Here is a 12,093-nt window from a genome sequence, read left to right on the forward strand (position 1 = left end):
TTGGTTTGTTCACATACTTCATTTATTTTAAACCTAGAATCAACTGAGTTGTAAAGGAATGGGGATTACTATAAAAAGTATGCATGTTTTGAGCTAAAATTTAACTTAAAAGTTAAATTACTTAAATTAAATTACTTAAAATTTAATTTAAATTTAAAAGTTAAAATTACTTAAAAGTTAAATTACTTAAAAGTTAAATTACTTAAAAGTCATCCTATTAACATTTAATTAAATTTCCATTCCCTATTTCTAAAATATTTTTATGTGGCCCTGCCCCCTTTTGTAATGCATCCCCCAACATTCTATTCAAAGGACAAAGTGGGCTTCAGCCTAAAAGAAGTTGTGTCCCCAGGATGTAGACAGGTATTCAACCTTTATTGCTTTATCAGTCACTGGGAGCCAGCCACACCAACTCTTTATTTGTGTAACTCCAGTCCTCATCATGCCAGAGTGTGAGAAAATTAAGAAGAAGACAGATGACAAAAGTTTCATGAATATTCAATTATGTGTTTGAAACCCACAAAAGGTAAAACAACTGCAAGTTTCACAAGGACTTGTGTGCCTGCTGGTCCTCATGAAACATCGCTTTCACAGAATGATTTCAGGCCAGCGAACCATCTTTCCATTTTCATATCATTCTAAGCTTGAATACAGAAGCATCATTTCTGACTCTGGGAAGACAATTTCCTTCTTTCATCAGTAATAAGGAAAGCTTCTGGCACTCACCCCTTCCATTACCCAAGCACCTATCATCAATCAGAACCAGGTGGAAAGACCCTGATGAAGCTGCGAAGAAAGAGCTAATTATAATGGCAAAGGACATAAGATTTTGAATATATAGACTAAAGTAACCTCACTATGTTTTCCAGAGAGCTAGAGCAGGGCCCAAAGGACCATCCTGGTTTTTTCTGCTGACAGTTTTTCTCAGGTTAGTGTGAAAAGGTACTTCTGCTCCTTCCTTCCTTCCTTCCTTCCTTCCTTCCTTCCTTCCTTCCTTCCTTCCTTCCTCCCTCCCTCCCTCCCTTCCTCCCTCCCTCCCTCCCTTCCTCCCTCTCCCATCTTGTGAAATCAACTGAAGAGGAAAATAAACTCCAATCTTTTGCAGCAGGGAACCTGCAGCCCACATGTAGACTCCATGGCATTCCTTGAGTAGAGGCAGGGGCACAATGTTCACCAGACTCTTTCACCCCTTTCCCAATTTTTTTTTCTAGGACTTATATGGCTGCCTATCTCATATAATGATTCTAGGCGGCTCACGACAGGGATAGAAACAGAAGTGCCTTTCCCCCACCCCCGGCACCAAACCAAACAGCTTCCTAGCTCAATGCCCATCCTAGCCCAATGCTACAAGCCAGAACTTCATGGCCTTCCAGAAGGCTAAAAGGGTAGGGTTCCCTCGGATCTCAGGTTGGAGGCTATTCCAAAAGGCTGGGGCAGCCACTGTGAAGATATCTCAGTGATGTCTTCTGAGGTCCCATCAGGTGGCAACATTTAAGGGAGGGGACCTGGAGTGCACCCACCCTATCTAACCTAATAGGATAGGCAGATACCCTCAGGGAGAGGCAGTCCCACAAATAACCTGGCCCTGTGTCATGGAGGGCTTTAAAGCTGATAACCAGCACCTTGAATTGCACCTGGAAAGCAACTGGGAGCCAGTGCAGATCATGCAGCAGTGATGTTACTTGGGTGAACCAGGGGACACCCAAAACTGCACATACCAATGCTTTCTGGACCAGCTGCAGCTTCCAGATGGTCTTCAAGGGCAGCCCAAGTAGAGCACATAGCAATACTCCAAACGGGAGGTGACTAAGGCATGAGTGATGTGAGCAAGGCATCCCAGTCCAGGAATGGGCACAATTGGCACACAAGATGGATCTGTGGTTGGTGGTTTGAAGACACTCTCTCTTTTAACTTTGTATATTTTTGTAAAGACTTGTATCATGTTTTATCGTTTTTTTATTTGTAAGTCACCTAGAATCACTTATACAGTGAGATGGGTGGCATATAAATTTGATTAATAAAAAAAATAAATAAAATTTGTGCAAAGGCCCCCTGGCCACAGCTGCCACCTGTTCTTTCAGCAGGAGCTGCAAATCCAGGAGGACCCCCAAACTGCACACCACATCTGTCTGGGGGATTGTTACCCCATCCATAGTCCCAAACGCTGACCTTGCCCACTCCGATGGTCTTGTGATGTCACCAGCCATGCCTCCCATTCTGGGGCTGAATAAAGCAAAAACAACATCCGAAATTGCCCACTTCTGCCATATGGGCTAACTTGAGAGGACACCCTGCTGCTCCCAATATTTGGGGCTTTTTTCAGCAAACAAACAGAAAATTACTGTAATTTTAAACACACTGACTAAAACGTAAATCCTACTGAAGTTAGAAGTGAGGAAAAATGGCTAGAACTATTCCGCCAAGTTACATAAGAAATGCTTAATTCCTGCATCTGTGGAAGATCAACACATTGACCCATACGGTATTCTGAATATTCAGATGTTAATGCTTTCCACTCTTAGACCACAATGACCGCTTCCCAATACAAAAAAGACTACACACTTGGAGCACAGCCCAGGTTTCTGCATGTTAAACTGCTGTTAGGAGCAAAAGAAACAGTATTGGCAATCTTGATGCTTCTTAGCATTATTGCAAATGTATAAAAATGGAATGGAACAAGTCTACTTTGCAGGCTATTGTGAAACAGTGCATAACATATGTATTTAATAACTGATTTTTTTCCATCCCCCACTTCCATCCACTATCACTCTGCTATATTTTACTACCCACCCATCCCCTGGTATGTTTTCTTTAATATTACCAGAGATCCATCTGTTTCATTCAATCACATTTTGTCAATATAAATTGCAGGTGCAAGGAGATCGATCCATATCAGGATCACAATAAGGAAAAAATTATTGTTTAAACCTTCCCAAATGACTCCCCTACAGTTACTGTAGAAAAAAAAAAGAAATAATAGTTAATACTTCTATTTATAAAGCAGAGATGGGCAATTTCTGGGTTTCGGTTGTGTTTTTAGTTTTGCTTTATCTAGCCCCTGGGAGATCTGGCTGCTATATCACAATACCATCTGAGTTGGCAAGGCCAACACATTGTGGTTTACAGGTGCTCCTGAAATGTTCCCTTAACCATAACTGCTGAAAATTGGCAAGGCAATTTCCTGTAGTTTGGAGGGGGGAAATGGCCACTCAATGTATGCATAAAGTTGTTTAAAGGAGGGGAAAGGAAGAAAAATGGGGGGGGGGTGCAGCAAAGCCTGATTCTGACCTTATAACCCACCAAATGCCCACCAACTTTCTACCTCACCTAACCTAATGCTGTCCTGAACCTTCCCAACATTTATTTATTTCATTTTAAAAGATTTATATAGCCGCCCATATTGTAATAACAATCCGTGGCAGCACACAAAACAGTAAAAACCACAGAAACCCCCAAACCAAAAATAAAATCAGTAAAAACTCTATCAGTAAAAAATGCATGGCACCCCTATTATGTGCAGCCTCTCATCAACAAAACTCTGCCCACCCCTGTTTTAAAAAGGTGAGTCAGCTGCCTTTCAGGGCTCTGGGAATAACCACAGGAGTGGGAAAGGACTTCCAAGCCTCTGGTGAGCCTCTCTAAGAAACAGGATGCTGAGCAAGGAAGTCTTCTGGTCCGAGCCAAACAGGGCCCCTTTTGCATTTCTGGAAATGTTTTGGGACTACTCAGAAGTAAGTACTGAGAATTAAGCCGATCCAGTAAGGTTCTTCCAAGGCTGCTCTGACAGCAATTAAGTTATTACTTTTCTTAGCATACCCTTGAAAGGAAGGAAGAAGGTGGGAGGGGGGTGGGTCTAATTTCCCCATCATCAAGAACTTATCACAGGGGGTTCCTCAGAAATTGGCACCAATAAGACCGCACAAACAGGCCGGAGGGGAGGGCTTCCTCCCCTGATCCCCGAAATAAGAACCACTGGCTTGCAAACTCTTCACTATTATCTTTACTACCTTTGACAAAGCCTTGTTTATAGAAAAGGCCCACAACCTGCAATGAACTAAAAGCCACAACCAGCCACCCCCACCCCCTGTCCAGAGCAAGGATCATTTAAGCACGATTATGTGTTCCTTGCAAGTCATTATACTCTACAAGCGAACAATGGGAAATTAACCTTCCATTCACTACTAACCGGACAACGGGAAGTCTAACAATCCTGCCGTTGATTTTTTTTTTCATTTCACATAAAAGGAACAAAAAAGGACTGATCCAAACAAACCAGCATAAAAAGACTTCCCATTTCCCCGCTCCACATCCCCACTCTCAACAGGCTTTTCATCAGACTCTGAAACATGACAATTTGATCTCTACAGTCTGACATCATTTTAGCAAAGCCGCCCCTAAAGGCAACTTATATTTAGATTCTATGGGAATTTCAGTTGTTCATAAAGGAACTCTTGAAGGTCAATGGAGGAGGAGTGGCTTCCTCTGCAGGACCTCCTTTCTCTCCCCTCTTATTCTTGCAAGTCGCCAGATAAGCATTGTTTGGAAAACAATACATTACTTCCAACCCAAAATTATTATTATTATTAAGACAAAAAAAACTCCAACATTTCTCATACGTTTTATAAATGACTTGTAAATAAACAACAAGACATTTTCATCTCTCTTTCACCCTATTATAAAGAAAAATTGAAGATAATCTGATTACTGGCTGGTTCATGTCCCAACATGTACCCAGCTCCAGAACAATGCTTATTTACAGAATGCAGTATGCATTAAGTTGCCACTGACTATGACACAAGCCTGCCTGCCCCAATCTGATGCCTTCTTAATGTGTTGGGAAGCCCAGAATCCCCAGACAATACTATTGGTGGCCTAATGCATCTGAAGGGTGCTAGGTTAGAGAAGGATAACCTAAGTCACTCAGAAGGCACTGAGGATTTTGATGCTAGATATAGCATCTCTAACATACAATGATGTCAAAATGACCACGTGCATCATATCATTGCATAAAAGATGCAATTTAGTACAGGTAGTCCCCAGTTTAAAAACGAGTTCCATTCCCAAGATCTGTCTTTAAGTCGAATTTGTATGTAATCCAGAACAGCATTATTGTATAATACTGTATAAGTAGCATTGTGTAATTAACTCAAACCACTGTATATTTAACTTGAATCACGGTGTATTTAACTCTAATTTTGCTCCATTCTTAACTATGGGTCGTCTGTAACCCTGGGACTACCTGTACTTCCGTTGCTGCATCTGGTACAAATATATGTCATTTACATCATGACATACATGCCATAATTTGCTCCAGCCTGGTGGAATCAGCAAAAATCTAACTCCCCATTAAAACCTTCTGAATGAGAAGCATACAGAAATTGATTTAGTTAATGAAGAAAGAAAGTGATAGGGACAACATATATTTGACATTATCTGGATCATATTCAATATTAGTAACATTAATTTTGGATGAACACCTATTAATTGGAGAGTAGAGAAAGGTTTGTATCTAGAGTATGTAGATGTATCTAGAGAGGGATTGTCTTGCAGGTGACATACTCCATGTGCACTTTTCATAGCGTAGGGCTAGCCTAGAGATGTAACATTGGGCTAGGAGCAGGGACATAGCTCCCTTCAACTTTATCAGATAAATGCCTTACATCTGAACATGCAGAGTTCCAGACAACCTGTTCACCAAATGGTTAAATACACACCACAAAAAGTTGCAATTTGGTAGACATTTGTTTACATAAACCACTTGCCTTTAAAAGATTTGGCCATTCCCCCTATCCCATTCAGCATCTACACAAAACCAGTGGGAAAGGTCATCTACCAGTTCTGGGTGAAGTATCATCAGTGATATGTCTCCACCCCAGCCCTATTGGGAGATGAGGTGGAAATCATGACCCAGTGTCTGGAGGCAGTCAGGATCTTGACAGGGAAAAGCAAGTTCAGGCTCAACCCAAACAAGGCAGAAGAACTGTTGATTCAGAGGCTGACTGTACCATCTGTGGCTCTTGAAAGGATTGTGTTCCCCTAGCAAGAGTACTATAACAACCTGGGAGTCCTCCGACACTCACAGCGCCTGCACAAACAGCGGGTGGAGATCATGGCCAGAAGGGCTTTGCACCGCTTCAGCTGTTTATCTGGAACAGGATGCACTGAATGTCACTCATGCCCTTGTCATCTCTTAATTAGATTACAGTAATTCATTCTACGCAGGATTGCCCTTGAAGACCACTTGGAAAATTCAGCTAGCCCAGAACACAGTGACGTGTGTACTTAGCAGTCAGCAACACTAACATGTTACACCCCTGATGCATGAGCTGCACTGGTTACCAATAGGTTCCCAAGTGCAATTCAAGGTGCTGATTGCTACATATGAAGCCCTCTCCATCTCTGGGCTTCCTCCAGTAGTTTCTACCCATCCTACCTGGAAAACTGCCTACTTAAGGATCTCCCTCTACCAGAAGGTACCCATGTGAGGGGGGCCAATGGCAGGTGTTCTCTGTAACAACTCCCTCCTATGGAACAGCTTCCCCTGAAGCACAGATGGCCCCCACCCCCATGGCCTTCCAGAAGTAGGTGAAGACATGGTGTTCCCAAAGGCCCCTTGGGGATTAACTGTACCTGATGGTGCCATATTCCATAAACTTAATCTTTAACCTTTAGTGTTAATTTATTCAAGCAATGAACTGGAACTGCTATTTCAATTAATTCTTGATCTGATTTTGTATTATGTTTTTATTCGGCAAGCTCTGTAAGCCACCTAGAGTCTGGTTGGTTTCAGGCAACAGGAAAAAAAAATCATAAACAAATAATAAAAGACAGAAGGCATCCCGGTTATCACAAAGATTTTTACTTCCCACATAAAACTTTTGAAGTGGGGATGAGTTAATGAGGCTTTGTTGTAAGCAGCAACTGATATAGTTGTCAGGTTGGTCTCCATAAGAAGCAACACCTTTTCTGAGGTGACAATGGAACTTGGAAGGAGCTGGAAAGACAGATATCTCATTACAGAGGAGTTCCTATCAAACTTCTGTACCTCTAGTAAATATGGAAGAAGTGGGATCATTATAGCTTTACACACCTATTATCTGGTTGCACTTTCCAGTTGGCTGCATGTCTGACACTAGTGAGAAAGAGGCTGCATACAAGTGCATTCAACGATGACAAGATATGAGAGAATTTAGAAGTGGATAGATGGTACCACTTCAGAATGCAGATACAGAACCTCCTCTGGAACGCTTCCCTGATTATTTTCCAAGAAGTCATCAAAAACAGTGTTTTTTTTCAATTTGAAGTAAAGCCATTCAATGGACCACCCCATTCTACTACCAACTTAGAGCTGATTGAACATTAGCCCTATGGCATGCAAAGCATTGTAGCATCTTCCCATACAATCAAGGCAATATTCAAAAGAATACTGGCATGGGCACCTGGACAAGCCACAATGACATCACATGACATAACTTGCCTGCACCTTACAATTGCCATGAATGCTGGTGGTATCCAGATGTTATCTCATCCAGATGCCATCAGTCACATGACAGGTGTTCAAGGATAAAGAGAACTGTACCTCAAAACCTGGATGACCTCAGCTTCTCCATCCTTGTGGTCCTGGATGGATTTTCAATGTGGCTACTTTTTCATACTTGCATGCCTGGAGGAAGTAACACTGACAAGTAAAACAGACACATCTGTCTCCTCCACAGGACCTCCACTTCTGGGCTATCCCATCAGCAGCACTGGAATGACTCCTGCAGAAGCAGCCTCCATGCTGTGCCATGTTTATCCAAGACATTTACATTCTGCTCTTTTCCCAAGGATGACTCCACAACACAGTGGGGCCAATTACATTGGGACCTGTGACTGGTCTAAATCCAACTTCACTTGGCAATCTGAACCAGCACCTCTGCTATTCTAGTCTGATGCTTTCACACATTACGCCAGCTGGCTCTTGGGAGAAACACCCTCTCATATTTAAGAAAACTTATTTCCAATTAAATCTGTATAGCAGTGTTGTCCAAACTTGGCCACTTTAAGATGAGTGGACTTCAACTCCCAGAATTCCCCAGCCAGCATGGCTGGCTAGGGAATTCTGGGAGTTGAAGTACACTCATCTTAAAGTGGCCAAGTTTGGACAACACTGCTGTATAGGATCAAGTGGTCAATGCACTTCAGTTCTGTATATCCAGAAGCCTGAATTTCTTCACATTACTTCACTAAGCTTTTGTACTTTTATTAGCAATCACTGGAAACAGAAATATGTGCACAGACACACAAACACCCACACAATCAGCTATTAGCTGCTTTATGCAGATTAGGCTTCCATTTGCCAGGTCCTGAGTTCAAATATCAGCTTAGTCCCTAACTAAATGTAACATCTAAATCTGAAAAATATTAATCCAGTTTCTCAACATCCCATCCCATAACATATTTTAGTACAGCCAAAAGCCAAACAGCAAAGGATTTGGCAAATATGACCAAATTTGGTTTTCAAGAGGTGAGTCATAAATGGCAAGTTTAACCCAGGCCTCAATAGGACCACCCAAAGCTCTTCTCTCCAGTCATCTCTATATGGCCGAGTTTGCACAACGAAGTAGAATAGGCTAAAATTGTGGTTCAGTCACTATCTCCATATTTTGTGCAAACCAGGTTAGCCCATTAAATCATAATATATTCTTGGATATAGTGAATCATGTGAATGCAGACACGTTAACCTAGGGTTAAGTGTGTCGTTCAGTCCAGCCAATAATTAAATACTGAAGTTAGTAATTCCTAGGGTCAAACTAAGCACTACATCTGGAGAGTAAGAGCACAGGGCAAAATCTGCCCTCCGTCTCTAACAGATCCCCAAAGAGCCTTGTTAAAGGTAAATACAGTCTGCTAAGCCAAGCATCAATTTCTTGAGGTTTTTAACAGCAGCTCATTGTTCCTTAGGACCAAGTTGTAGCCCTACCAGAAATCTCTTGATTCACTTAGAGAGAAAATGAATTCTTTTGCAGAAATCTTTGATTCTGAAATGGTGATCTAGAAATCATCTTCCTCTGAGATAAAGTCGCAGTTGTATGTGGGGACCTAACATAGTGGGTTAGGAGTTGGACTAGGAACCATGAGGCTATGAGTTCTAGTCCTTCCTCAGGCATGGAAGCTGGCTAAATGACTTTGAGCCAGTGACTCTGTCAGCCCAACCCACTTCATAGGGGTGTTGTTGTGGGGAAACAGGAGGAGGGAGCTTTCTGTATGCTGCCTTGAGTTGCACACGTGACAGCAGGATATAAATCAAGTAAGTAAAGGCTCAGTGAAGAGCTACAAAAAGCGTACATCAGAAATAAAGCAGATATACAAACCATCTTTCCAAATACTTATTAAATGATTAGTATTTTCCTAGTTAAGATAAATAAGTTACCTTCTAAGGATGAGAATTCATCACATGCAGACATATGCATCAATTGCAGTGCACGACTGACATACCTACAGTTGGATAATGCTCCTCCAGAGCCTGGGAGAACCAATTCCATTGTTAGGTTCCTAGCACTGCATAACTAACACTGCATCAAGGATAAGGGTATATTCATGGCTATTTCTACCACGATTACATGATGCAGTCAGTTCCCCTGCAGCATCAAAAGTGTAAAAAGGAACATTGGCAATATTCAAAGTTATGCACAGCAAAAGCACAGAGCCGCCCTGACAATGTTCTGAAGATACTGAGTGCTACAAAATGATTAGTTTCCCGTTCAGAGAGAAAAAGCAGTTTCTAAAGGTCTGCATAACATTGGGCCTAAGTAATATGAGAATCATGAAGGCCCGTGCAAAGAATATTGGCTGTAATATAATAGCAGCTCTGCCCCAGCCATGGCTACAGATATTGATATGGGTGGTTACTCCTTGGGGCCAGGAGGTGAGACAACCCTCTGCACTGGACAGGGAGATGTACTCGGGAGTTTAGGAACACAAAGACGTAAAAACAGAGCACGGCGTTCTCAAATTCTTGAACTGCTGCAGTGAGAATGGAAATCCCAAAGGGAGCAACAGAATGCACGTTTCCTTCAGTTGTGCAGAGTTACACGTTTTTCAGCTCACAAAGCAAACTACGATGCATTGTGCAAGCACCTATTGTAAAGGTCTGGCTTCCCAGTGCAATCAGCAGTGTAATGCCCCAAGTGCAACATGGAGAGAAACCGCGCAGTACACGTACAGGAAGGCACGCAGTGGACGGAGTGGTTCCCCAGGCTGCAGCGGGCTCTGCCTTGGAGCCCCACCACGGCTCCCAACGTGGCGCAGCGTTAAGGGACAGAAGACTAGGAGGCGAGCACAGGTACATCTGTGACATAATCCCACGCAGTTCCAGGGATATAATCCCCCCTCCCTGCAGCGCCCTGGGCCCCAGTCGTGCAAAACGTCGGAGTGCTTGGTATCTAAAAGCGCCGCGAACGGCCGCCTCGCCGCTCCGGAACCCCCCGTCACCCGCCCCCCAGGCCAGGGGAAGACCTACCGGCGGGGCCAGGGAGCTGTAGCCTGAGGCGAGCTTCGCCGCTTGCCTCCTGAGTTCGGCCAGCTTGGCTTGGCAGCTTCTGCACCATTCCCCTTTCGCGGCTCCCTCGAAGTGGCCCAGCTCGCCCGCCGAGGCGGCTCCGGCTCCCTCCGGAGCGGGACGACTGCCGCATCGGTCTTCAGGGACCGCTGGCTGGAGGGGCCTTTTCCGCTGGGGGAACTCCAGGGAGAGCGGCGTTATTTCGCGCCGAGAGCCGCCTTCGGTTACCTGGAAGACACAAACGGAGGAGCCAAGATTTAGCGCTTTTGGACAATCGGGGGAAGGCGAGAGAGAGAGGAAACTTCCCCCTTCGTGAAGCGCCGAGCGCATCGCGATGTAGGCAGGCTTGCTGCCAGCAATCCCTCCTGGGGCTCTAGCCGCGTCCCACTCACCCCCAGCACCGGTGGCATGTCAGATCCCGGCCCCTGCTCCAGAAACGGACAGCGGTCTCCGGACTCCAGCCAAGCAGACCCGGAGCTGGCAGCAACTATAACAGCGCCGGCGTAGAGAAGCCTCCCGGCTCTGATCTATCCAGCGAGCCCATCGTGAACCGAGCAGTCCACGGGACGCAGGAAGCTCCCGAGTAAGCGCCACTGCTGCGTCTGCACGAAGAAAAGTAGAGGCGAAACTCGGTCCGCTCCGGCTCCGGCTGCTACATGATGCTGCCTCCCAGGTTGCAGAGCAGAAAAAGTTTAGGTTACAAAGTTAAAAAGAGAGAAGTCCCGGGCAGAGCTGACGGGGAGGAGATGGCGAGAGGGGAGGAGAGACTTGCTCGCCATTCTCCGCCCATCCCAGCGCGGAAAGGAGGCCGAGCGAGAGCACGTGGAAATGCGGGGAGGGGAGGAAACCCGCCAGCAGCTGCGGTGTTTTCCCTCGGGGATTCTGAACGCGCGCGGATCTGGGCTGAGGTTCGTACAGGGCTGGCTGTTTAGGCTGCGTTTTGGGCCTAGTTCTGCTTTTAAAGTCAAAATGGGAAAAAGGAGAAGGGGAGAGAATGTCTAGGGATGTTATGAATTATGCTGCTTTTGAAAAAATTCTGGGGATCTTTGCATTATGTAAATTTATCACAGGATGACACCCTTGTCCCATTGACCATAGTGGGATTTATACCTTTGTGTTAGATTTAAAACAAATCACCTTCTTCCTCCAAAATCTGAGCCTGCCTTTCTGATTTGCAAGTAATTAGCTCTCAAGTAATTATCCTAAGCAGTGTTACTTATCAAATGATTTCTTGGCCTTGTCATCACCTGAACCACTTTTTAATCCAATCTGCTGAAGTGTCTAGTGGCTGTGAAGCACCACCTTTGAATACCCAAATAAAAACTAAGGGGAGGCTCAAAAATATTTCTCTCTCTTAATGAGGATTTAGAAAAAGACATAGCTTAAATGAACCTTAAATAAAGGTAAACAGCTTGAGATTGCGAGCCAAATCTACCTCCAAATGTAAAAGGATGGAAGAGGGAGCAGTCTTTATAGTACCAGTAGGGATCTTGAGTGATTGTGCCACGAGATTCCTTCATCACAACTCCTTTGCCAAAGGGACCTTCAGTAAA

General features: G+C 44.2%; 1 protein-coding gene across 1 annotated transcript in view; it reads right to left on the reverse strand.

The window, feature by feature from the left end:
• KIF26A (kinesin family member 26A) overlaps positions 1-11,858 on the reverse strand; it is a 171,138-nt gene extending 159,280 nt beyond the window's left edge. The window contains exons 1-2 of the mRNA XM_088149779.1: positions 10,933-11,858; positions 10,502-10,768 (exon numbers count right to left, since the gene is read on the reverse strand). Coding sequence (XP_088005905.1) covers positions 10,502-10,768; positions 10,933-10,950 — 285 coding nt within the window. The 5' untranslated portion in view covers positions 10,951-11,858. The remainder of the gene's footprint in view (positions 1-10,501; positions 10,769-10,932) is intronic.
• Positions 11,859-12,093: the final 235 nt, after the last annotated feature.

This window comes from Python bivittatus, unplaced genomic scaffold (assembly GCF_059951505.1).
Source record: "Python bivittatus isolate LINGU-HERP-01145 unplaced genomic scaffold, Pbiv_v1 ctg000580_np1212, whole genome shotgun sequence".
NCBI lineage: Eukaryota > Metazoa > Chordata > Lepidosauria > Squamata > Pythonidae > Python > Python bivittatus.